Raw genomic sequence first — 27,912 nt, forward strand, 5'->3', positions numbered from 1 at the left:
GCAACATTGTATATAATGTAAACGTATATCGTGTGTAAGCGATTTTGTTGCGCGCGAAAATGACGGGCATTAATAATCACAATAACAACAGCAACAACAACAATAATAATAATAATGACTGAGACACGTTCGTGATTATGACGAAACAAACGAATATTATGAGAACAAGCACGTAATTCGTTGTAATCGACAAATGAGAATGAAAAATAAACACGAATAAATCATATATTACGTACAAATTTCACACATACACGCGGAACATGATTCAATTTTCAATCGAATTTTTATCACGTGTATAAAATTTTTAAATGCAAATCCTGCAACTTGAAATACGAAATTTTACAAAGTTACAGTATGTGATCTTGATTCAAAAAAAAAAAAATGTTCAATCTTCTCAGTTTTCAACTTTTAATTATTAACCATGAACTATAAACCTCTAATTTTCAATTTCGAGAACAGTCGACATGAAATTTTGATCTCAACTTTCTAAAATCAATAATCATTTTTAACCCTAAATTCCCAATTTTCAACCACAAACCTCGCAAGCCTCGATTTTCAATAAATCAATAAATCAATTTCCAATGATACCCAATCATCGTCCGACCAGACGTCGATACAAACATCAAAGACGAGTGCTTTAGAATACGATAAATTGAAAGAATTACATTCGACGCTGCCTGCACACATAGATATAATATCAAGATAAGACAAAAATAAAGAAATAAACATAGAATGATAATTAGTCAAAGAGGCTTAACAAAAACGATTATAAATTTCATAAAATAGAAATAGGCATACAATATACATATATAAATATATAGAAAGAGAAAGAGTACGTTGCAACGGTGTATTTTCGTCGGGCAGGTGGTTTTTCAGGTGCACCACCACCACCAGCAGCAGCAGCAGCAGCAGCAGCAGAAGCAGAACAGCAGAATCGCAGTATATGAGCACAAATACGTGAACCCAAGGGACGCGAAAATTCGAAGCACACAATCGTCACCGGTAACAACAGCAAGAGCAGGCAAAAGCGGCAACAGCAGCGCAAGGGTGGGGTAGAAAAACCAAGCAGCGACGATGAGTATCAGCAGCAGCAGCAGCAGCAGCAACAGCAGCAGCAGCGAGGAGCGAAGCTGCGCCGATGGCGTCCGAGCCAGCACTCGACGTCGTTCTGAGCGCGGCGGTATGACCTTGGCATTGAACTTGATGGGGGGCGACGAGGAAGCGGCGGGGCGACGCAGTCGACGGTTCTCGGGGGTGGCGGCGGCGCGTGGCGGGGAGAACGAGAGACAGAGAGAGAGAGGGGGTTGGGAGTGCGGGAAAGTCGGGGAGGGACGGAGAGGGAGGGAGGGAGGAAGGGAGGGGGAGGAAGAGGAAGAATCGGGGCGGGAGGAGAGGCTTGGGGGGGTGGGAGAGGAGGGATTGCGTCATGCCGCGCAAGCCTCGCAGCCCGCACGTCAATACAGCACGCAGGCCTGCCGGCCAAGCCTGCCTCGCTCGGCTTCACCATCGTCGGACGGCCTAGCCCACCATGGCTGCTACTACTGATGTACCACCACCACCACCACCACTGTAGTTTACACTGGCTGCCTCAGGTATCTCACGATCGGTGATACTTGTGTACGTACGTACGTGGGTACGGTCAATACGACGATGAAGATGAAGATGAAGATGACGACGATGACGAAGGGAGGGTGTAATTGGTTGCCTGACAATTAAAATTGGAATCGGAATTCCCCGAGATCATTGATTGCTGTAAGATTTTTGCAAAATTGTCGGTGTGAACGAGGATGACGTTGGTAACGTTAAGGCGAACGATTCATGTTCGGGGAAAATCAACGCTTCGCAATTTTAGGATTGTTCGAAATTTATTAAACCGTGATGAGGGGGGAAAAAACAAAAAACAAACATACTCGTATATTTCGAGAAGTCAACTTCTTGAACGTCATTCAGAAATTAGAGGGTAGGGATTTTTTTTTTTTTCATTGACGGTTTCGTGAAGTCAACGTTACTAACTTCAGTCTCGTTGGTGCGGACAGTTCTTTCTCTCTCTACCTACATGTATACCACTTGAACAGGCATTTCTCTGTACCTATCTATGCAAGTGCGCAATTGTTGAAGGTGGTGAGATAAAAAATATCGACGGTAAAACGAAATAATGAGAAAATAACAGTGAAACGATTTATTAAGCTGGAACGCAATTTCACCCCTTTTGTCGGAACGATGATGATGATGATAAAGTTGAACTGCAGACGAAGAAATGATACCCTTTAACGTCCGACAGATGAGAAAATTTCTATTGTACATTGGGTTTGTATTTTGCAATAAAACAAAAAGCAGAAGAGAATGAGGAAGAAAAAAGAGGGTTGATGAGTCGAGGCTGCACAGGATTACAGTACGCGTTGCGTAATATCAGCGTCGTTATATGAGATCAAGAAGAAGCGGTTCTTTATTGGATTCGATTGAATGAAAATTGAATTATGCTACAGGCGAACTACACGCAGCGCACATTCGGCAACATTCACAGATCCTACTCACCCAATTCCATCGGATACAGCCAACTGTTGATGTCCAGTATAAGGTCCATCTTGAAGGACTCGGATTCGCAATGCAGCCTGGTAACTGAAACGAGAAAGACATAGTTGTATGATATGAGAATTCGAGTAGTGAAATGAAACAGGTTACACAGCGAGCGTAAATCGAAGGGTATTACAACAGGGTGGAATTTTCTAGATCCCTTATCTCCGTCTCGTCGATAACTCGATGCGCGAACCGAAAAGTGCGGAACAACGAAGGGCGAGAAAAACCGACTCGACTTGTGCCGTAATTGATCTTCTACTGCTTGGAAAACGACGAAGAAGATGAAAGAAGATGAAGAACCTTGGTGTAGGTGTGTACTGTAGGTGGCGCTGCCCTTGACAGCTGTGACGCAACGGTTCGACCCCCACCACCAACCCCAGAAGACAACAAACGGGGTTGTGATACCCCAACTTGAAACTATGAGCGCCGCCGTCTCGTCAGGATAAAGAAGAAGAGAGAGAATCCTGGATAGGGAAACGGAAGGGATAAAAAGTAGGGATAGTGTTACGAGAGAAAAATTAAACATCCCTCGGCGTTTCCTCACCCCCGACTGGCAACCTTCTGCAACGTTTTTCTTCATTTCTTTTCACCTCTCATCGATCTCTTCCACCAGCTACCGGGCAAGACGCAATAGCGGCGAAAAACGTTGGAAGGAAGAATGAACCGTACCGCGAGATAGAAAATACTCTGGAAGCGGGTTGAAAGATGTTGAAAACCGAATGCGGATCTCGTAATTATAAACCGAATTAACGGTAAGAAACGGGCAGACTGGTCCGTTGATTTTTTTTTTTCAGACGAAGTCAAAATATCAGAAAAATAAATCGACGAATGAACGAACTCTTCGATTCATGTTCACAAGATTGTTCCCGAAAAAAATGAAGTGTTGGAATTGAAATCGATCTTCATTATTTTCTTCGCATTTTTATCCTTGTTATCGTGATATGGACAGATGATGGTCTGGAAACACTAAAGTCAAGGAGGAGGATTACAGCTGTCATGAGGCCTGTGAAACGAGTGTACAAAACTAACCTAACCTAACTTTACAAATTCAAACGAAAGAATTCGAGGCAGCCAAATCCAACAAAGAATCAAAGAAAAAAAGAAACGTGCATAATCGAACAGAGAAGAAAGAACGTTTCGATCGATTGCGACATCCAGGTAGTTGGGCACCTAGATACAGATGTCGTATCGGATCGGATCCGGGATCAAGCTGCGCCAGCTGGTACCGCGACACAACAGGGACAGAAATGACAGATCGATACAAGCGAGTAGTTGCGATAATCAAAAATCGCATGCCATGAGTACCCGAGGGTGCAATTTAATTTCGTTACAGTCACGTTCGTACGTCAAGTAAAAATCATTCTTCGTCAATTATCGAGGTCAGAACCGGCGCAGTCCGCACTGAAAAATTAGTCCGAGGTATAAAAGTCGCGCGTAATCGATCCTCGGGTCCATCTTCTAGCTGAAAAAATTCACTATCCAGCCAAGCTGCGCGAGTGTAGAGATCAACGAGACTCGAAACATTTCGTTGGCATGATATTGTTGAACAAGTACCGTAACTAACAAACCAAAAGAAGAAAAGAAAGGCTCCAGAGTTCGACATGAAACGCGTACGGTGTGACATTGGTTTGATATGTTCATCGTAATTTCTCTGTCTTTCGTTTCGTTTCGATTTTGGTAGGATGTATTGGAACGATATGCATGAAGTGATACAGAGAGAGAATATCTTCTCCCCATCCATCTATAATCTATATCCCTGCCTCCCTGCCTGTCCCTGAAAAATTGGAAACCCTACCCCGTATCGAAGTTTGTGCCCCAGAGAGCCGCTAGCGAGGAAGAAGATCAGTCTGAATCGCGTCAAGTTGCATCCCTTATTTACAGTCTAGTACATATGTACACAGCGTATGTACCTAGCGGCCTGCACGGTTACCGTCGTACGTAACATAACATAACGTAACATGACTGACATAACCAACTCTCCTCCTCTCCGAACGTCGCACTACCACTCCGATGAGAGACTGTTTCGAAACTGTTCGCAGGGTTCATCCCTGTCCCTGACGAGCCCTGCTTTCCTGCGCCACGCCACCTCCCCCATCGTCAACCCCTGTGCCCTCGCACCCCGTTTCCACCTGACCCGCGGTGTGCAGCGAGGGAGGTGGAGGAGAGATGAGGAGGAATCGACCGCCGAAAGGGGGGGTGGGAGAGGAGTATAATGTAAGTGACGTACACCCCGTACACCCCCTACATCCCCCTTTTTTCATCAGCATCGTTTTGCGGTGCATCGGAATCTCCTGGAAGGTACGTTCAATGATTCCGAAAAATCGTTATCCCATCATTTGCAGCATATCAGTATACTATCATCTTCAATTCGGAGGAGAAGTTACGCCTGGGCGAGAAGTTACGCAGAGTAATGGATTGCATTTCTTACATTTCACATCTGGCAGCGTACGGGGTAGAGTTTTGTTATTCGTTTCTTATACATATATGCGAAAATTCTCGTTGCTGGATGTTTTCGTAAGGATGATATTTTTACTTCGTTTTCCGCGACGTGAATCACCGCTGCATCGGACACGTTTATTCATTTATACACATGAGCTTGGGTATATCCTACAAGCGGCTATGCACGCAATATTCTAAGCTTCGCGATATATATAATATATATATATTATACATATATATATGTATATATTTTTACATAAAAATACTTCATCTCTCTTCTTCGTGTGGGTAAACGCCTTGAAACATTTCACAGAATCGTTCGTGCACGCGGTTGCCTTTTCATACCGACATGTATAACGCGTGTATGTACAATATAAGCGGTTAAGTCGCGTTGTTGATTTCGCTGACCACAAATCGCTAAGGAATATATTCATGATGCATCGACAATAATACAACCAAGTTACGACCGTCGCGAACATGTGGTACGATCCTTTTTCGAACGTCTTAATCTCGATTGACGTGAAGTTGATTTACACCAGCCGATCAACTCGAGTCAAAACTCATAAATTTTATTCTTATTTAGTGAACAATATAAAGCATTAATCATTCCGCGAAGTTGTAAATACACGCTGCACCATCGCGTGTTATTATTGTAAAAGCGGTATGTTTACTCTACGATAATCGACAAACGTAAACGTCTTGGGCGCTAATGAAAAAACCTCGACATTCATAAAGCATCGCTTTGAAATCTTCATCCATTTTCAGTCTTTACCCATATTTGACAATTAACCTGCAGGTAAAATCGATGCTAGGATTATTCAAGGTCACCGATCATTTTCCTCGTCCGAAATCCCTGTCGTCATTCTCGTACGTTATAAGTCCATGATGTTCAGTGAAAAAATCCGTAACAAGTCCGACGATATTTCCAGGACATTTTCGGCTTATCGAAGGACATTAAAAATAGAATAATTCCGGGAGACATGAAAAACTCAAGGACAGTTTCAAGGACTTTTGATCGAGAAGTCAAATTCAAGAAAATTTTCAGGTTTTTCAAGGGCATTAAAAATAGAACGTTTCCAGGACACGAGAAAAATTCAAGGGCAGTTTCAAGTACTTTTCAAGGACAAGTCAAATTCAAGGACGTTTCCAGGACCACCGGACGCGATGTATACCGACTCACTACTCTCGTGTATGAATATTCTGACCGCATCGGGTCCTGCAACCACCTCTGCAGAAACAAAACCACCACCAAGTTGTCCTGCGAGCACTGCTACATCCGGCACCAGGTAATGTGAAATAGAAACATCATCCTTTACCCCGTCATATGGTGTTCAGTACACGTTGCCTGTGACATTGGGTCTTTGGCATCTTACTCTTACTTGGGCTATTCCAAGTAGTTCAAAAATTCTGAAAAAAATTATGGATGTTCTTTGAGGCGTCTAGTCGAAGATCCAATAGTTAGATAACTTGATAGTTCATTTGGTACAAAAACCGCGCGCCTTCTTGTATCCAAAATGTTGACATAACGAGAAATTATCACGCGAGTACCAAAGATCACATCCACGTGAGACATGGTAAAGGTTAAATTTGCTACGATGATTCTCTGGTCTTTGGGGTTCCATCGCAGATTTGACGACACGGGTTTGCCCCGGGATCCATCCAGGAACGGGATGTTCTGGGGACCGGCTTACCGTGCATACGCGAAAACGCAGGCGCAGAAGCCCACCACCACCTTGGTGTCGACGATGCAGTCTATGACGATGGTGGTGGTGGAGCGGCAAGTCTTCCGAACTGCGCAGCGGCCGCCGCCGCCGCTATCGACCGCATCGTCGCCCGGCTCTATAAATACTATGGGCACCGAGCTGGTCCTCCGCCTCCGCCCCCGCCTCCGCCCCTCGAGGCCACTCTCAGCCCGACAGCCCCTCGGCGAGGCGTGTACGGATGGTCTTGGGGGGGTTTGTGTGCGCTCGTGACACTGACACGGCGAAGCTCCGCCGCCCCCGGGACGTGCGCGAAACGAGGGGCGGGAACCTTGACCTTCAAAAGAAGAGTTGGCGCCGTCCGGCGCTGCCGCCTGTGCAGCAGCTACGCCACCCTTCCTTCACGCCAACCACCCCAGACTGGGTTATACGCGTGCTGCATTATTCCGTGTTATCCTTCCGTCTCGAACTTCACGTCGCGACTACGTCTCGTCCACGACCATTTCTCTCTCTCTCTCTCTCTTTCTCTCTTATTCTTTGGTCGAATGGAAGGTTCGAACAAGTACTGGATGAGGAAGGATTGAGGTAAACATATGGTGACGCTTTCTTGGCGATAATTTCCACGGTGTCCGGTGGTCCGGGAAATGTCCTTGAATTTTCCTTACCCTCAAAAAGGCTACCTGACTTGAAAATATTCCATTTTTAATGTCCTTGAGTTTGTTACGGATTTTCTACCGTACCCCACATTTTCAGCAATCGCAATTACACTGCGTTACGTCACGTCTAACCTAAAATCTTTGGAACTCGCTGGTACCTACACTGTCAGAATATTACGACGAATTTGAAAATGTTCAAAATCACTTGAAATGGTAATAAAGGAAGTTTGAGAAAGCACTTTTCCTATCGTATGGGAAATTCTGTCAGATTCGCCAAGTGGCGCTGCGATTTGTGCCGTAATGTTAAACGTTTAATTTTTCACACCCGAGCAAAAATTCAGATAAAGCTGAAAGTGTGAAAAGCTCGATGATACAACGTATGCCAGAAAAACAGAGTGTCGTTGCTGTGACATCATGATTTATACAGTTTCGTTCGTGTCTTTTCTCCTCCTTCAATTTCAATAACAAAACTCGGTTAGTTCGAAAACATCGGCAATCGGTGATGGAAAATTGCTCCATAATATGACGAATGTGAGAAATTTGTTGTTTTCCAACATTCGTGGAGATAATAATCTTCGCCTCTTCTATATTTACAATATATGATATGCAGAATCTGTTTTGCCAAATAATTGTTGAATTTTACAATCAACTCGGGGTGCAGTTTCTTCGCGGCATGAACGGATCTCATTCCAAGGTCGCGTCTTGGCATTAGTTTCACGCCGGCGTGTAAATAAGGGGTTGGTTTTCAGGGACGCAGTTTCCGTCAGGCAACTGGCAACAACGCTGATGCAGTACGAGATACGTTACATGTACAATACGCAGTCGCAATCGTAGTCCACGTCACTCGTGCGAATCCAGCTCTGCGTAGTTTCCAATATACAGAGAAGTAGGTAGGTATAAGGTACATGGTGCCTCTATATATGGAGTATATATGTGTCCAGCCCCTAGCTGAGAGACGTGGTAGGCGTCCAAGCCCGACCTAACCCAACCTAGATATTAACAAATTCCCGAATTTTGTTAACATTGATAATTTCCATGATGCAACGACGTCTTGGAAACAACGAGCCGGTATTTCTCTTCCTCCGTCTATAAATAAGGATTTAAGAGGATCACGGGATTTTAATCGCGTTTTAAATTCGACAACACGAATAAAAAAAAAAAGAAAGAAATAAAAAAAAATACATCCGATTTCATGAATCCTATAAATTCTAATTTTAAATCTAAGCCTTAATCTCTGGCTCTAATTTCTATGTATGCCGCTCTGTGTATATAATCTAGAAAATTTCATTAGGGGGGATTACCACTTCTGCTGGATGTTGGATAACGTGTAATAATATAATATCCGGTTCCATCGCGCTGATATACGCATGCGCTTGACGCGTAGCTGTGTATAAGTTTTAGTCTGTAATGAAAGAATTCAAAGCTGCGAGAAATCACAAGTTCACTTAGTGAAGATAAAAAAAAAGCAACTGTTTCGAATATTGGACGTAATACTATTATCACCCTAATTTTTAAAACAATTTTCATAAGACCCAAAAATATGCGTACAATATTACATAATTTGCACGTATAATTTTATATCGTGAAATGTGTCATCGTAATATCAACAATATACATGTAAATATATCTGTACGAGACGTAATCTTATCTTATTACATTATCCCATGTCTCGTGAGAAGATACGCGACGTCAACAACAACACAAAATCGTCGTAGCGACGCGCGTTGCATGTTATAATATTTCAATGAAACCTCGATACGAGTTGTATGAAAAATTATTTTCTAATTCATTCGAAAACCTATTGCGTGGAAGGAAAATGGAAACGATTAATAATCGATGAATCGAAGAAAACGTCAGGAATCTGTGTTTTATTTGTGTGGATGAACCGGCGTAACATGTCAAAAAACGGGAAATTTTGCGATCATGTATTATTTAGAAAGAAAGAATGCTTGGAAAAAGAAAGAAGTTAAATCGCTGGGTCGGATTTCAGAAGAGAGACGCCGCATTGACGATCACGGCGATGATTATGATGACGTCCGCGTCGGTGTGTAATTCAATCCGACATGTTACTTATGATCTTAATCGCGAGACGTGTTTAATTCGTAGGTTTTAGGTGTATTATGTTAGGTATGTCAGGTTATCCTACGCGCACATATTACCAGGTTGTGTTTATATAATACGGTTTGAATAACAAGCCGAAGAAGTATCGACGAAACGAAGTATCAAGTATTCCCAAATCTTTTTCTCGCTCGCAAGAAAATCGAAATACATGGATCGTAAAGATATATTAATATTCAACTTTTCATCCGCATGTTATTATGAACTTGATCGTAAGTGTTTGTCCGTATTTGTGAGCGATATGTAATTCGGGGTGACCACAGATTTTTGGCAAATAAATGTCCGCGACATTTCCAAGTTTCCCAAGATCCAAGACCCGGTTTTTTTTTCCCAGACGTTTTCCCAGTTCTAATAAGTTACTAATACCTAAATCGTTCAGATTATTAACTCTATATTCGGTTCGAATTCAATTTGGATTGAAGAAAAAAGTCAGTTCAAGCCAATTTGTTTTATCGACGAAAAAAAAGTAAACTTGTTACCTCAAAAAATCATTTCTAATTCCCATGATATCAAAACTGATGTTTACAGTTTTTTCCATTCACCAAATTGAAAATCCCCTGACAATTTCACCCTTTCCATGGTCCCTGTTAAATTGGCCCATACATTTCGAGGTTTTCCAGATTTTCCACCCCGTATTTTGTATATTCGACACCGATTGCTAGAGTAGATTAAGTAAGATCAAGCGAGATTCATTTTCAATTGAATTCGATTTGTTCGTTATTTCCTTCTTTTCGTCGTCTTGCCCTGTTATTCTCTACTTCCAGATTAAACTTATCGTCAATCTGCGGTACGTATACACCCACATTCGAGATGTTTAAAATTTGTTTAACGTCAAGTTAAAAAAAAATTATTCTCAGACGTGACCCGATTCAAACATCGTATTTCAGGAACGTAATTTTTGATTTAAGAAAAATTAAGCTCTAAAAATCGTAAGTTTTCTTTTTCTTTGCACAACTGTATCTTGGCTTAAAAATGATCCAGTCAAATTTGCCTTCCTCCGCATATTGAAAAGAAAATGAAAAAAAAAATTTTTAAAAATAGTCGGTCAAACATACCTCGGCTTATCGGGTATCATCCTCGAGACGTCTTCGGATGTCAAAAAGTCTTCCAACAACAAGGATAACACCGTCATCGACGTAATTCACACGATCGCACAAAGTATAGCCTTGCGTATTTTTTCAAAACTCACGTTAACGTTATACAACAAATACATATACCTGCTGTAGGTATGACACAATATAATCGTACAACAATAAACTACGCAAACTCGCGCACAAGCAAGAAAGATGATAAATAAAAAAAAAAAAAATCCGGTTTGGCAAAGACTTTCGTCGTCGATAAAACGTCACAACGTAAGTACGATCCGCGAATAAAAAAAAAAAAAAAATCAAGTACAATCAACAAAGTTGCAGCATATCGATTTCCCGCATAATTCACAGTCCGAGTAGGTGTGTTTCACGATGATGCCTGCCGTCGTCGTCGGTACCTCTGGACAATCTTCTCTCTTTCTTTCTCTCACTCTATTCTCTTCGCAGTCTTTTACGAACTATGGGAACGGGTCTTCCCCACCGGTGTTGCGATTCATCGCCCTACCACCACCACGATCTTGATCATCAACGTGATCGTCATAGTCGATGATCAAAACGGTAAAGTGTTGGTGCACGATGCGGTTCGCGAGAGATAATACTGTCAGGTACATACATACATATATTTATGCGTGTGTGTGTGTGTGTGTGGGTGTTTATAGTGGGAGGCGAGGCGAGGTTCGGTTATGCCACAAAACGGCAACGCGTAACTCGTGTATGTATATTATATACATGTAATAAACGACGGTGGTAAGATATTGCGCAGTTTAGAAAAAAACCCTCTCGCCTCCCCACACCGCCGACCATTTTCGCTCCACCGACGGGTTTTCGTCACAGAACGCGTCATCGACGAATCTCCCTCTCCCTCTCCCTCTCCCTCTCTCCCTCTCTCACTCCCTCTCTCTGGGTATATATACACACTAGCGCATGCACACGCCTGTGTACCAGGAACGCCGCAGGGTCGATCCGCAATTTACGAACCGCGAATCGCGATTCGCCGTTCCTCCCTCCCCCACCCCCCCCACTGCCCCCGCCGCCATTAAAACCGTCACCAAAACCTCCTACTCCTCCCCCTCCTCCTCCTCCGCCTCGTCTTCCTCCTACCATCGAGTCACCGTTTCTCGCGATCTTCGTCCCTCTTTTTTAGCGACATTTTAACGACGACGACGACGACGACGACGAAGCGGTTTATCCGTGTGCGTTTTTCTTTCTTTCTTTCTTCCTTTTTTTTTTAATATTCTACCGAAACGCGTGTGCCGTGTTCGTGCCCACGTGTATATAACGACGTAGAGCTAAAAGAAGAGGTGCAGAGAGAAAGAGAGAGAGAGAGAGAGGGAGACGAAAGATCACCACCGAACATTATATTATAAACTAACTGCTCCGTGTAAACTTAGTGTGGATTTTAAGTGTTTGTATAATATATTGTATAGTTGACCAAGAAAATATGGATATTAAAAACACAACGTCGCGATTGTTTCGATATATATATATATATATATATATATATATATATATATATATACATGGACAGCGTGCGGTATTTATACATGTAAATATGTGATATAAGTACGTATGTACGTTGTACGTACAATAATTAAATAGGACAGAAAATAAATAGTCATAAATTGATTGATCAAATTTTTTAACCATATCCTCCATAAATATATGTATAATATGTGTAGGTAATTCACGCACGTTAGAGGAAGTAAAAAAAAATACACCCTAATAAAAGTTTGACAATTTATGTGCGACACTTTTCGGTCCTTGAAAGTTCGAATTTCATACCGTTGTTAATTTGACAAGGCACGTGTACAGGAAAGAAAATGACGAAAAAAAAAAAAATAAAAAAATAAGATGTAAAGAAAGATCGAACCTTTGCGGAAATGCTAAATTTATCACCGTCAGAAACGTGAGAGAGGCGAATTTTTTCGGACGTGTTTGAAATTTCACCAGAATTACCCAGATTATTGACAATCGGATGGGTGCAAGTCGTATTTAGGATTTCTTTTTTTTTTATTTGTTTCAAACACGTCTTTTTGCAATACGGATTATATTTAACAATTTTTTGTTGCAAAACTGCCCGCAGATTTTGGAAAATCGGTTTCAGAGAACATCTTCGGAATGCAATATTGTGGAATTTACGGTGAAAAGACGTCTGGAAGGCGTCTGAAAAAGATTTTTAAAAAAAGTCGTATACAACGCATCCAACGAAACTTTGTTGCTAAAGATAAAACGTTACTACGTAATTCCTCGTTGTCAATTCGTCACTAAGACGTATAGAAGACGTCTTGAAAACCAATTTAAAAAAAAAACGGTTTGTAATGCATCTATCGCAACTTTGTTCCCAAGGATAAAACGCGTTACCGCAGAACACCACTTGTCGTTAGTCAATTCGTCACAAAGACGTCTCGAATTGGTCTTTCAAATTATTCCGAACCAAAAGAGGGGAAGAAAAAAAAAAAAGAACAACAACAATTAAAAAGAAAAAATAATTCGGGCATTACGCAACAATATACACATATAATCGAAAGGCACATCTGGCTCCGAGTATAAGCCTTGCCTCAAGTATCAAATCGGCCGAGTAGAAGTCTTCGTCGCCTTGTTGCCTTGGCACTGACAGTGGAAACTCGCGGAACGACGACGGGCGCCTAGCAACACCGAGCGCTCCACGCTAAAGTTAAAACTATGTATGCAGGTTGCCGGATAGTTGCTGTTTATCTATTTATCTACCTATGCCGCACACCGCAAGGTGCCTACGATAGTTGGACGACTAGTTTGCACACGTGGTGGACCAGGAGACGTCGTTGTGTTGCAAATAAAATAATGGGAAAAAAAAAACAAAAAACTGGTTCTAAATTTTCGTACACCGAGGCGATTATCGTTTCATCCGCGCTCGCGTCGTCAGAAATTTGGTGGCCAGAAAATTGGAACTTGAAATTGGGTTGCCTACTTGCGATGAAATCATTTTTTTTTTTTTTTTAAATAAACACACGCACACATACGTATGTATTCAAGTATCGTGAGAATACACGTCGGAAGGAGAGGATTACAAGAACGAAACTAACGAGAAATCTCGTACGAACGTAAAATATTCGTAACTACATACGTGTCGTTCAAAATTAATTCATTTAAACATCACAGATAAAAATAACAATGATAATTAAATAAACCGCAGAGAACCAGACACGGACACTTGTTTAAAATTGAAGGGGAAAAAAAAAAAGAAAAAAAAAAAAATGGAGGAGACGAAGAAAATTTGTTATGCATCGGATTAAAGAGTGAATCGCACTCGAGGTATGCGAAAGAGAGAGTAAAAGAGAGCGAGAGAGAGAGAGAGAGAATCGAGCCCTCGAAAGGGGTGTCCCTCTCTCTTTCTATCTTTCCGACGTCCGTCATTCTCGCGCTCGTAGTCGCAGAATATTGTTCGTTGTTGTTGTTTTTCTTTTTTTTTTTTTTTTTTCCCAACTTTATCATTGTTTCATCTCGTCAACTACCGTTACTATTTGATTTTTATTTTTCGTTTTTGTCTTTGTTGAAAAATATTACAATACGCGAGACGTGCGGTAAAAGTTTCGTAGATCTAGTCGCTTTGCTAACAGAGGGTTTAACATACACACGTTGTAACCGGGCCGAAACCAACGCGAAACTAGAGAGGTGGTCACACATGCAGAAAGAGTTTTACGCGAATCGACGACGACTACCGAGGCGGAGGCCGCGACTCACTCTCGATATATTTCCCCCTCCCCTTCATCCCCCCCTTCTCACTATCTCTCTCTCACTTTTTTTTTTATTTATTTTTTTTCATTTTCCTCTCTCTTTATCTCGCTCTCCGTACTCCATACTCCTGGCCGCTGGTTGTCTCTAACGTACGTATGATATTATACACTTTAACTTTGGAAGACACCGGACTGACTCTATGTAATAACGCGTATTACGATTCCGAGCTTACAACAATGCCGTTAACTTTCTTTAAAAACGATCTTTAAAACCACCGATGTTCACGCTTGGTAAAAACTATCACGCGACAAATAATGTAAAACAGTGCAGGAAATTATTTGCGGTAATCGAGCTTAGGATTGAAACGATATCTTTTTTTTTTCTTGTCTTATCGTTAAGACGAATTTCGATAATCTGTCAAGCGACTCGAATTTTACCTTTCAACTTTGAACAGTACGAGTGAGAAAATTTTAAGAGGCTGAATAGTCAGTGACGTTAAAAGTAAGGAAACATGGGCGGAAAAAAAAAATTCTAATTATTCTACGATTTTAGAATGACTTTCGAGAAGTTTTTTTTCTTTACAAAAGACTCGATCGTATGATTTGTTTGTTAATGTTTGATAAATTTTATACACGTAAATTTGAAGATAAGAATGTTTGCAAAGTAACGATATTTCCTAAACATTCCTCATCGACATCAAGAAAATTATTGTTTCTTTTGTTTTTCTTCTTCTTTCCTTCTGTTCTTTTCCTTATTCTCGACGAATCACAATTGTAACGGCAATTCAAGCTTGAAATCGACGTGACATTTCATCGACTAGCGAGAGAGACAGAAAAGGATAGAGACATGCAGATAGACGATATTGTGAACCCCGCATCTGCATTATGCTATATGTATAGGGTGCATTCCACGTCAGATCGATCCAACCCTCTCACAATTAGTTTAAACTTTGTGAAAATGTTCCGAGAAAAAAAAAAAATGCATAGCTTCGAAATCGAATCCCGTCTCATGATGAAATTTACACAAGTTTTTTTCAACACCAAGAGAGAAATGTGGTCTGAAATTTTTATCGATAAAAAAAAAAAAAAAAAACTTGAACCGTTTTTGAAAATTCTGAGAAAAATTATATTTTTTTTTTTTGCAGCTTTCAAGAAATTTCAACGGCCTCGATAAACTTTTGCATATTTTGGCGTCGAGTGTTACTAAAAATTACAATTTATTTTGCAAGCAGCTTTGTTTCTTTTTTTTGTTTTTTTAACACTATCTATAGTTTTCGAGTTATACCTAAAAATTGAATTTCGGACATTCGAATGCTAACCTCTAAACGTCGCGTCGGATAAGAATCCAAGTAGAAAATCATTCCACAATTTTTCTCGACAAGTAAAGAAAACTTTTCACAATTATTTTTCCTCAACTAATTCCGAGAGTGTCTGACTTTTCGTCGGTTCGATCTGACGCGGAATGCCCCATAGTTAGGCAGAGGTATACGTGCACACCGCGATATGTTACAAATGTGAACGCAACGCAAATGCGTGTGTATAATTTCTTGCATATACGTACACGCTGCGTCGTAATGCGAATATCTCGCTACGCCGTCTCAAGGCTTTTATCTACCAGCAAGAAATCCGCGTGTAAAGTCGCGTAAACACACGCAGACCATACGGCAGGCTATGCGGTAAAGTCCGATGTGAGTCCCTCACTATCGACCAGCGTACCTGACTACGAGCCTACGTCTGCATTCGCACGTGTAAATGTGTGCGATTTCGTTTGGTGGCCAACCTTGTTCTCCGGTATCCTTTTAAATATCCGCTATGTGGAAGCAAGCTAGATACGCGGACGAGATTATAATGAGGAGGTTGGTTCGTTGGTTTTGTTGGTTCAAAATCGATACCATATTCGTTCGTTTCATTTATATATATATATATATATATATATATACACGAACCAATCATCCGATATTTGCGTATTTTTAGAATATATTCGAAAAACTATGTATAACAATGCGATTTTACAACCAAAAGATAAAAAAAAATAATAAATTTGAGACACAAAATATGCGTAAAGAAAATTTCAATCATTTACCAATAGAGATTGAAAATAAACAAACTTTTGAATAAAAAAAAAAATTCTGATTTTTCATTTTGTACATTGTAATTTTTTTATTTTCTTTTTTGCTCGTTTCTCTTTTTATATAGCATTTTCACTTTCTTTCCTTGAATCAATTTCTCGCACAGTTTATCTTATCCTACTACAGCGAGGTGTACTGAATGTACATTGTAATTTCTTAGCATGTGTGTATTTTAGTATCTTGTATCAACGATACGTAACAACTGCTATATCGTAAATGTACCTGATTACGAATAAATAGAAATACGAATAGAAAAAATTATTTCCAAGAGCTTATCGACGAATAGATTATTGATTTCGAATCACTTTAAAGGAGTAAAAATAATTTTAAAAAACACAGTAAGTACGTTTGTTCGATGTTGCTTAACGATGGCTTATTTTTACTTATTTATTTATTTATTTATTTATTTTTTTGAGTAAAGCTATTCTTTACACATTTACTGAAATTGATATTTTTAGAAAAGAAATATTCTTTTTTCCTTTATTTTTTTTTAATTCGAAATAGTCTGGTCAGTGCTACTACATTATTCGTTGAGCGAAATCGTGAACAATTGAACATTCAACGATATTTACTACGATTCGATGAATACAGAATGGTGTAGTGGTATTGTGGGGAATACAGTATTCTGAATAAGATTCTAGATAAAATGAGTCACATCGCAGAGATACCGATAAATAGAGAGAGAGAGAAAGAGACTCAACTAACATAAATTTATTTTACCACTTCAACGCAATTTCGAATAAGAATTATTATTCTTGCATTTTTTTTCTCTCTTTAGAGAAAACATCATTATCGTGATTAACGAATACGGAAAATTTGATAAATTTATATAAATCCTGTGAGAGAACCTCGTAGAAAACGAAGGATAAGATACTGATTACAGAGTCAACGAGCTCTTTTGAAGTTCGGATTTCAATTTTCTGCGTTTTTTATTTCTACCCTCGCCAGCCCTCATTTTCCCCGTTTCCCTTTTTCATAAATCTATTAAGAGTATAAAAAAAAAAAAAGAGAGCGAAAGTAATTCATTAATATCAGGTAAAATTGTCCGAAGTTTTTCAGAACGACTTTAAACGACGCGACTGCGAGCTTTTTTTTCGCCAGCCAAAAATTAATCGAGACTGAAGTTAGCAACGTTATTGTAATGATTGGGGTTTCGGTAAAATCGTATTTTTGAAATTTCAGGAATATCAGTAATAAGACAAAACAAATTGATATTATTTTGATAACCTGGCAAATTCAAAGTCATTAACAAAATTATAAAATAGTAATTATTTCCTCTCGGCTGTTTCGCTACGCTACGTTTGTAACGTTAACTAACTTCAGTTTCATAAAATCAATGCGATTAAAAGAAATATTAAGAAACGAATAATTGTATTGAAAACCGTCCTATCGAAGAAATCCGATGTTTAACGACAAGAATACAACAATATTTCAACATTGCAATTATAATTTTTCTCTCTTTCATACATATTATTCAAGAATTATTTATACATGGCGATTGTTTTTACATCGCATAGCGTTTTCCAACGAATTTTTATTCACCATCTTAAATTCTTTATTCAAAAGCAAGCGAAATAAATGTGAAAATTCAGGTAAATGTAAAAATCAAGGGTTGCAGATCTTATACAACAATAAAAATCTAAAATTTTCACTGAGAAGTCAGTGCCTGTTTATTTTTGACTAAAAATTGTCAAATCTCGGTTGTATTTCCGATACGTGAATAATTTTCCAATTGACAAATTGTACCCTACAATATCTGTTCTCAGTTTGTACACGTACGTCGACGATTGAAAATTAAACACGTACAGTTTTCTAAAATCACCGAGATAATTTTATAACGTACTCGAGGGTGGTGAGCGGCATATTTTTTCGTTACTCGTGATATATTTGACAAAATCGCACGCGAATTAAAGAATATCGTCAAAAACACACCCTTGCGAAAGAGTATCCCACACATTTCCATGGTTATCATCCCGATCGCGTAGCAGCGAAATTTCCGCGACTTTACATCCAGGGTTGCAAGCTCCTCGCGGAAAGCTCGCGGCGCATGCAGCGGCATCCCGGCGCTCAGCGTCGAGCTGCCCCGGCGGACGCCCCCCAGAGATGACATCTCCCGCGACCTTGAGGCGGAGCCCTGACCTTGACCGTGACGCAGTCGCAGCCGATGCTGCGACTGCGTCTGCTGCTGCTGCTGATGATGATGATGCTGTTGATGCTGCTGCTGCATCGACCGGCTGGTCGCAGCGTCGAGGGGTAATCTCTACACCCCCACCACCACCACCACCACCACCACCTCCACCACCCCTCACCCATTTCCCGAGACGTCTTTTACCTATGTAGGTATGTATGTACGTACATAGGCACGTATGCGCGTAGTTGTACAGAGAGGCGTGCGCTCTTTTCTCATTCTTGGTATTGTTATACGTACATCCATTGTTCCAGGTTAGTGTACGTGTGTAACGCCTGTACTCCGCGACGTGGATTTGCTCGGACTTAGCGGGGTCCGGTTGACCCCAGAGCCGACGTTAACGTATTATTTTAAAGTCAGCGTGCGAGTAAAATGAATAATGATTGAAAAAACTTTGGGGTATCGGAGTTTTTTTTTTTATAAAACTAAGGTTTGCGTCGATTTTTGAATCGTTAAATTTTGCCGCACAATTTTCGTTCAAAACGTAACTCTGCGTAACGTAATTTTGCGCAGAGTTAATAACGTTCCAAAGTTCGATGGGATTTTTGGATAGCCCCGTGTAAGTAATTTGGAAATTTCCATAATCGACTTTCGATTATTTTTCTTCAAAATCGGTTTTTGGTTTTCTACTCCCCACGAATGACGAAATATGTTGATAAATGAATACTTTCAACTGATATTGAAGAATTTTTTTAATGAAACTGTAGATTGTTAAAAACAATTTAAGAAAATTTTGGTTTCACAAGCACAGTTTCCAAAAAATAAAAACACGAAATAATCGATTAACCGATTAATTTTTACCGAATGAATCGAGTCGTGTTCGATTATTTTTAGTATAATTATCTCGCAATCGCGACGGTATAAAATTGAAATCGAGGATCGTAGTTGGATCGATTTTTCCGCTAAAAAAAATTCCGAAATTTCCTCTTCAGTTAGGATTATTCGAGCATCGAGTTTTTTTTTTATTTAATTTTTTTTCTATTAACGTTAATCTTTGAGTCTGCATTTTCATCCTCACCCGGTATGAGGAGGCAAATGCAGCGTTGCGCCGTGGATATACGTGCCGGATAACCTTCACCGTTGTTCCGTCGTCCTCCTTCCTCTCCCACCCCAACCTTTTTCTTTTCTCGTCATTTTTTCCCCTAGATCCCCGTATCCTCATCCCTCTTTCTAGCCGTTATACCTATACTATGTAGGTGTATTTTACGTACACTTATACGTCTATTTACACTGCAGAATTCACGCTAAGCCGTTTTTTCAGGATAAATTTATGCTGTTGTTACAATCCTCAGCTGATATTTTCATTTATCCTCGTACCATTCCATTTTAAGAAAAATTAACGCCATCAGTTTTTCATTTTTATTTATTTATTCATTCTGTTTTTTATTATCATATCGTACGATCGTGATTTCAAAGACGTATGTATATCAACAATTTTTTCGATACATCTTTATCGACATTCAAAATCTTAGCGAGAGACAGACATTCACTTTTCGGTTAGTCATGAACATCGGAACTTCATGCTAAATGGTTGTATTTGGATTACACGTTTTCTTGATATAAACAAAAACAAAAAACAAATACATGTCCACCAAGGTGGTCCTTATTTAGTGTGTTGAACTTTTGCCGCTCCAACTCCCAAATCAACTTCAAATAATTCAAAAATAATTACCTCATTTTTTCACATTTTTACGTCAACTCTAAAAATTCTTATGAAAGTAATGTGCGAGAAACTTGATTTCTCAGTATGTATTTTATTGTAAAAGTAATAATGTTAAAAAAATGATCTGTAACTGTAAGGTTTTAGTGGGCATTAGTGATACTATCTGGATAAAAAATTAACATCATCGTACAAGGGAATCTAGACGAATTGCACTTCCTCTAAATAAAAAATAAAGTCAGATTTCGAGAGCGTGCAATTCGTCTAGATTTCATGGTACGATGATGTAAATTTTTTTTCCAGATAGTATCACTACTATCCACTAAGACCTTACATTTACAGATTTTCTTTACAACATTATTGCTTTTGCAATAAAATATATACTAATAAATACAGTTTTTCCGATGTTATTTTTATAAGAAACTTGGATCACAATGCGGACTATCTTAGAGCTGAGGTAAAAATCTGAAAAAAATTAGACAATCGTTTTTGAATTGTTTGACGTTGATTGGAAGGGGGGGGGATAAATTGGTGAACACCCTGAACAAGGATCAGCCTAATATGTACGCAGAAAAATGTTCGCTAAGCGATAACGACGATGCAATGATTTATCAATTCATTGCCTAACCAACGTCTCATGGATTTTTATAATTCAAAACGATGAAAAAAAAAGCCAATAGAAAATCCGGATTCCGGACACGAACGAATCATCGATTTTCGCGGGCGTAGCCGCTGCGTGAAAACCACATGTTCGTATTTCCCGCTGCCACCGTTTCGAGATCGACTGATTCATTTGCGCTGTGCCGCAACCGGAACACCGAATCGGAACTGACAGTTTCGAGGACGGTGCTCGGGATGTCATTCGAGATTGATAAAAGAGATTGATAAAAGAGATTCGTAAACAGTAATATTTTGTCGAATTTGCGTCATCGAGCTGTGCAGAGTTTCAGAACGATGCAGCAGATGCGTTTCCGGCTTGCAGAGCCGTTCTGTCAGCCATGTGTGCAGAGCCGGTAACCCTGCGTCCGTTTCAATGGAGATTATCGTAGCAACGGGAGCGATTTGTACGGAAAAAAATGGGTGCAGAACTTGAACGACGATTTGTTTAACGTAAAAACTCACCTCTGTCGAACTTCTTGCCCTCTGGATCGATGTCCTTCACGTTGAATATATCCTCAAAAAGTACACCCGCCATATTGACACTCACGTACGAACTGAACTTGTCACTTTGTCGGAAGACAAGACCGTCGCGCTTCCTCGCGGGGCTTTTTTGAATCGAAGACCCCTCTGACGTCAAGTAGAGTTTTGAGAACTGATTCCAGACGTTACTGGGTCATGACCCTCATGACTTACGGACTCGCAATTGGTAATGCAGAATATCCATGCCGTAGCGAAGTGAAACTGTCTGGTAGAAACAAAATAAAAACAATGTTATTAGAGATTATGACGCAATCAATTTTCACTGATCGAGAATATTTACTTCATGCAATGCCAAATAAAAATATCCAGAAATTCGTTATCTTCGTCGCGAGGAATGCATTTTTTCGTATTATTGTTCCATAAGAAAAACCTCTTTTAGAATGCATTCCGTTAATGATGGCTATAACGTGCGCACGATCTTCGTATCGTGCATCATTGGTGTTATCTACTGTCGGTAAGTAGAGTAAATATAGATCATTGATCACCGTCATCGCCATGCATTTACAGTCTAGTCGCGTCGAAACTTACTTCCAAAAGCTTGAGAGGGTGTTACTCAGCCGGGCACTGATCTCATCTCTGACGATGTGCGCGATCGTCGTACAAACTCGTACGCCGTAGTCTATAAAAGACTACAGGCAAGGAGGATGCAAAAATGCGAAATGTAAATAGAGGCGATAAGAATGAGGGAATTACGGGTGTTACGTGACAACGGCGCCGTTGATTGAATAATCTTGGAGCGAGTCGTCGAGTCGAACGCGGTTTTAGATCCTGGATCATCATGGCGACACTGCCGCCGCGTAAAAATCCAACGCCGACGAAAATATCAAAGGAGGACTTGACGCCGCTCGAGATTTTACTGCAGCTCGGTTTTCCGAGGCACAGAGCGTGAGTATGAAACCCCGAGATAAATTCTCGCTTCGAGTTTCAACCCGACGTCGAGATCCCGACGCGTCTCGATCCCGAGTCGTAAACAAACAGCTGTCAAATTTCGACCTTGAAAACCCGCCGTTTTGCATCCCGAATTTACCCACGTGGTTTTTATCTTCCTGGTTTTCGCCTCCTTTTCACCCTAAGATTTTTACTTCGCACTTAACATGTTCGACTCTGATACTTTGATACAATTATTCACATCCTTCCTCATCCTTATTTTCATGCCGTAATCATTTTTCAGAGAGAAGGCACTAGCTGCGACCGGATATCGGGGCCTGCAACTTGCCTCCGACTGGCTTCTCGCTCACGTCCGCGATCCAACGCTAGACCGCGATGAACCCAGGGAGTATGTATTGTATGCCTGTCCCACTGGACCACTTGCCGAAAAGCTTCTCACCTTCTGGACGGAGAGCAGAGAGCTCGGATGGAATGGGGCCCACAATTGCATGCCGCACATCACTCTTGTCTCATTTTTCAAAGTACGATATTTCACCGAGGTTTAAGTACACTTTGTTTCTAAGGTATTCAATGGCCAAGAATCTTGCCCCGAGCTGTTTTCATATTGTCAATTTTATTGTACTCCAAGTTTTCATCTTTACAATCTCTTTTCACTCTCTCCTGACATATATATTTGTGCTTTCCATTTAATAATCATTTAAAGCCATTCGATTATCCAAACACAAACAAATCACCATTTTTACCATTTGTAACAAACATACCGACTCTCATCTTTCTACATCCACTTTCAGTCTAATCACAGTCTGCTTCACATCACTAATCTCATCTCTCTTTTCACCACTGGATCTCTTTCTCATCCTCCCATTTCCTGATCTAATGTTTTCCTTTGCTTGGTCATTTGTTTCATCCATATCGCTCTGCTCTTATCCTCATCCGGTAGATTTTTCATATTCATGCCATCTATTCTTGTTCGACATGCCAAAAGCGCACGCTTCAAAGTCTCTGTCTCACTTTTGCATACTTTGCATCTCCTCTCATATTCATCTTCCCAGCATCCATTCGAATTCATTTCACTTCCCAATCTGTATCTTTAAATAATACTTACGCTCATCGTCAAGAGTATTTTATCACGAATTTCAGGCTATCAACATACCTCACTAATCGGAATTTCAAATTCCAGGCGCCAGACGAGGCGGCGGGGAAGCTTGCAAGACTTTTGGAGGACGTAGTTAGCCTGAAGGACAGTCCAGACCAAATTGGTCTAGAAACTTACATATCTCCTAATTTCATGGGTCTCTTTATAGAGGAGGAGTACGCTAGCTGGTTGAAAACAATCGCAGTCAAGTTTGTAAACAAATTATCGAGCCTCTCGATATCCGCCGAACCACCGAAAAAGTCCCTACATATAACACTAGCCTACCAATTTTCCGAGAGCCTTTTTCAGCCGCTGAGAAATATGGCAGAACGGCTGGGCTCTGCGACCCAGGCGAATTGGGAATTGAGGCTCTATTCGAGGGATTCGCGGGTGGGCGACGCTCATGTTCACAAAGTCACCCATGCTCACGTACCTAGAGAACATGACGAGCTCGAGCTCAGGCCTGGAGACTATATATACCTCTCGGAGAGAGCCTGCAGCGAATCTATTGACGGATGGGTCGAGGGAACTTCGTGGCTCACAGGTATCACCGGTTACCTGCCTCTTAATCACACCAAACGCACCGCCGAATCTGACGCGTGGACGCTTCACTCGACGGTTCAGATAATTGAGAACAGGGTTGAAAGTATAGAGGAAGAAATACCCAGGACGAGAAAACCGCCGGTATTATCGTCTAATGAATCGTTGGACATGCCTGACGGAGTACCGACCGATCACGAGCCGGTGAGTCGAACAGATTTTACCGATTTCATTTATATACGTCTTTTACGAATCTTCTATAGGCAATAATTTTGGGAATTATAATTTCAGATGGCAGCTTCCGAGGCGCCGCAAATGACGTCGAGACAGATATTCATCTGCCGCCACGGCGAGCGCGTAGATTTTACGTTCGGAGCGTGGATACCGTACTGCTTCGAGGCGGACGGTTGTTACGTTCGACGTGATTTGAACATGCCGAAGGACATACCAGCGCGAAATATTCAGGAGTTTCACAACGACTGTCCGCTCACGACGCTGGGGGAAATTCAGGCGAATTTGGTAGGGCAGGCGATGAGATCGTCGAACGTGACGATCGACGTTGCTTTCGCCTCGCCCTCGCTGCGCTGCGTTCAAACGCTGTCGCAGATTCTTCAAGGGCATGGTTCGGACGTGCGAATTAAAGTCGAGCCGGGTCTGATAGAGTGGCTAGCTTGGTACCCAAACGGTCTGCCGGTCTGGATGACGCCCGAGGCGCTCATTAAGGCAGGTTTTGACATAGATGTAAATTACGAGGCCGTTGTGAAGACGGAGAGTCTTCCGCAGCGCGAAAACGCAGCACAGTATTACGAGAGGAGCTTTAAACTGATTGAAAAAATAATTGAACAAACCAAGGGCAATGTCCTGATCGTTGCTCACGCCGCTTCTCTTGCCGCTTGCACCAGGCAGCTCACCGGCGGTAGAGTACCGCCTGCCGCTGAAGTGACCAGACTCGTTCAACGTGTTCCTTATCTCGCCTGTCTAACAGCTCAACAAGGGCCGGACGGATGGCAATTGCATCCACCTCCGTTCCCTCCGCTAACGCACACCAGCAATAGTAGATTCGACTGGAAAATATTAACGTAAATATGAATTATTTATTATTCCTTTTCGCGACGGATGAAGGAAAACCTTTTTAACTTGATAATGTTCACACTCCTCACGTATTGATCTAATACTAGAGAATATCGCAAAGACTGCTACGATACGATGAATCGGTTAGATCTGATCGTTACTTGCAAGAAATTATACACCGTTGCAGTTTGCATTAGAACTACGATTACTTGTATTGTGAAATTGTATTTTCGTCCCTCCTTCCCTTCCAATTCCTGAATAGTTTTCTTGAACAACTCGTTAAATCTTATTGAAAAAAGTATTAGTTATTTAGAACTTATGTATTTATTAATCGTTACTGTACTAGCTACAGTCGGAGATATGTTTCTTCGTGAATTTTACTATTATATAAGTGTAAATGTATGTATACATATTTGTTGTTATTACGGGTATTGCGGGCTTATATTTACTGGGTTAATTGTTGTTGGTTGTTATTGAAAGTTATTATGAATCTGGTGTAAGCGATCTAAATTTTAATATTCGTGACATTCCTGAATTTCTCAGTGTCTTAAATCAATTCATACGCGACATCTGAAATTCATTTCTCGTTTGTTGACAACAGTTTACCGTTGTTGTCAAACTTAATGAATTATCCATGAAAAGGTTTCACCATCAATCATGATGGAGATAAAAAACAATTTCGAATCAGAATCTATGCGTCTTTTGATCGTAAGATTAGGGACTACTAACTTTTACCTTACCTTAGACACCCCATAATAATTACTAAATTTTAATGTACTAGGTGTGATAATTCAATTCTATATATTTACTGCTAAGTTGACCAAAGAGAATGATACATAGTACATTATAATTTCTGTATGAAAATATTTTATCTAAAATATACAAACATGCAAAAAAAACAAACATGAAAATCAAGACGTCGGGGGAAACCCACATGTCTAACTTCCAACACACCGATATTAACCAACGATTCAACATTGTATAAATTTATTAATCTTCAGTCTGTACAATTAGTAATATTGAAATATTTTTTATTTTTTTATTTTTATTTTAGTTTCATGTTAATTCCCCTCTTTGAAGTAAAAATATTATCCTTCATAAAAAAACGTAGAAACTCCTCTATTCGGTAGTTGCGATTTTTTTCACTAAGAACTGGCAGTTTGTATTTTATATAATTCTTGTAAACAACAATCTCTAGCTGTTTCATATTTTTCTTTGTCCATTTTCTTTATGCCAAAATTGGGTTAAATGTGTCCACCCTCCTTCAGCTTGGCGACCAAAGCGTCTACGTCAGGTAGAATCGATCCTGCCTGTCTAACAGGTGGATCTTCGACAGAAATAATATCAATTCTTGGCGCGGTGTCAACGCCAAGATCCTTGGGGCTGACTTTCTTTATCGGTTTCTTCTTTGCCTTCATTATATTTGGTAAAGTAGCATAACGCGGCTCGTTGAGACGCAAATCAGCGCTCAAAACCGCTGGTGTTTTGACTTTGATCACCTCCAGACCACCGTCTACTTCGCGTGTTATCGTTAACTCGCCAGATCCGTGTTCAACCTAAGAAAAGAAGAAAATTCAATCTGACAAAAGGATTGAAAATGATTTACGACACAAGTAAAACGTTATCTTCTCTGTCTGCGTTGTGCAATTCACCGGTTACATAACATCTTGCGACTTTGAGAATAATTGCCTGGCGGTGTATGGAACAAATTAACAGGGTAAAACTGGCAAATACTTTGCTGCAAAATGTTCCTGCTGGCCAGTCGAGAACGGCTGCAGTCATCTGAGCAGTCTGATTGGCGTCGTCGTCGATAGCCTGCTTGCCCACGATCACGATGTCTGCCTTCTCGTCCTGAGCGAGTTTGGCAAGTATTTTAGAGACGTGAATGGGCTGCAGGGTATCGTACTCCGCACCAGCGACCTCAACGTGTATTCCCCGATCTGCACCCATCGCCAAGGCGGTTCTTATAGTTTCTTGAGCTTGTGGAGGGCCACAGGAAACCGCTATGATCTCCGAGGCAAGCTTCTTCTCTTTCATTCTCACAGCCTCCTCTATCGCAATCTCATCGAAGGGGTTCATCGCGTGCTTGACGCCATCGGTTACGACGCCAGATTTGTCCGGCTTCACGCGAATCTGCGGGGATCAGTCCGAAGGTTGCGAGTTAAATCATACAAGGGACGAAGCGCTGGTCGATTGGTTTTACAGTTCAATAAATTAGAAAAAAAAAGCAAACATCTGCGATAAGTATTGCAAATACAAGGCAGAGTTCGATTAGCCAGATGGACTTTGATCCCATAGTAATGTGGAATTAAGGTACATTATTCATTTGACAACTACGTGTTGCAGTTTTGCCAGGTATTTACAGGCAGTTAATTAGTGGCTGAGGAGAGTTATTTCCACTTACCTTGACCGCGTAATCGATCACTCGCTTAACGCCGACCAGAACTCGAGCCATTTTTGATAAACACGTCCACGGCTTTCGCTGATTTAATCAAAGATATTCACACCGCTCGGTTAGTTGTAAGGGTCTGATACTCTGATCCAGACCAAACAGCGCTTTGAGCAGCTGTGGCTCGAGTAAGAGGGGGAAATAGGGAATTGGTTACATCACGACAACGAGAGTAAAATATTCGTCACATGTGGAGTAGGAGGAGTAATAAGGGATTCGATTCGATGCGATCGGAATGCACAGCGATGCAACAATAAATTCGATTAATTAGGACATCGTCAGTCGTGAATATTTACCTTGGCGTACTCCAACCGCTCTGAAGAACTAACGAATCGTCGATTCCACGCTTGATGCCAGCCGT

The 27,912-nt window shown here is 40.7% G+C and overlaps 3 protein-coding genes across 7 annotated transcripts in view; 1 reads left to right on the forward strand and 2 right to left on the reverse strand.

The window, feature by feature from the left end:
- LOC124186011 (DNA-directed RNA polymerases I, II, and III subunit RPABC3) overlaps positions 1-21,612 on the reverse strand; it is a 46,140-nt gene extending 24,528 nt beyond the window's left edge. Inside the window, exons 1-2 of one of the 3 annotated variants that reach the window (XM_046577327.1) lie at positions 21,391-21,612; positions 2,536-2,619 (exon numbers count right to left, since the gene is read on the reverse strand). In XM_046577327.1, the coding sequence (XP_046433283.1) occupies positions 2,536-2,619; positions 21,391-21,463 (157 nt within the window). In that variant the 5' untranslated portion in view covers positions 21,464-21,612. Of the gene's footprint in view, positions 1-2,535; positions 2,620-4,544; positions 4,639-6,707; positions 6,730-21,390 lie in introns of those variants that run through there. The other 2 variants (XM_046577328.1, XM_046577326.1) reach the window with 2 other exon arrangements.
- Positions 1,354-26,172, forward strand: LOC124186004 (protein UBASH3A homolog). 3 transcript variants are annotated; one of them, XM_046577305.1, is made up of 6 exons: positions 1,354-1,752; positions 4,617-4,875; positions 6,097-6,302; positions 22,640-22,877; positions 23,537-24,235; positions 24,323-26,172. In XM_046577305.1, exons 2-6 carry the CDS (start codon positions 4,744-4,746, stop codon positions 25,112-25,114), a joined length of 2,067 nt encoding a protein of 688 aa, XP_046433261.1. In that variant the 5' UTR covers positions 1,354-1,752; positions 4,617-4,743; the 3' UTR covers positions 25,115-26,172. The 3 variants fall into 3 exon arrangements, with proteins under 3 accessions (XP_046433261.1, XP_046433263.1, XP_046433262.1); XM_046577307.1 differs by lacking the exons at positions 1,354-1,752; positions 4,617-4,875; positions 6,097-6,302 and adding an exon at positions 21,664-21,922; XM_046577306.1 differs by lacking the exons at positions 1,354-1,752; positions 4,617-4,875; positions 6,097-6,302 and adding an exon at positions 21,966-22,353.
- LOC124186010 (electron transfer flavoprotein subunit beta) lies at positions 25,887-27,676 on the reverse strand. Its single transcript, XM_046577325.1, has 3 exons — positions 27,507-27,676; positions 26,837-27,235; positions 25,887-26,658 (listed from the first exon to the last, which is right to left on the reverse strand). The coding sequence occupies exons 1-3, from the start codon at positions 27,555-27,557 to the stop codon at positions 26,347-26,349; spliced, it is 762 nt and encodes a 253-aa protein (XP_046433281.1). The 5' UTR covers positions 27,558-27,676; the 3' UTR covers positions 25,887-26,346.
- Positions 27,677-27,912: the final 236 nt, after the last annotated feature.

This window comes from Neodiprion fabricii, chromosome 7 (assembly GCF_021155785.1).
Source record: "Neodiprion fabricii isolate iyNeoFabr1 chromosome 7, iyNeoFabr1.1, whole genome shotgun sequence".
Lineage (NCBI taxonomy): Eukaryota > Metazoa > Arthropoda > Insecta > Hymenoptera > Diprionidae > Neodiprion > Neodiprion fabricii.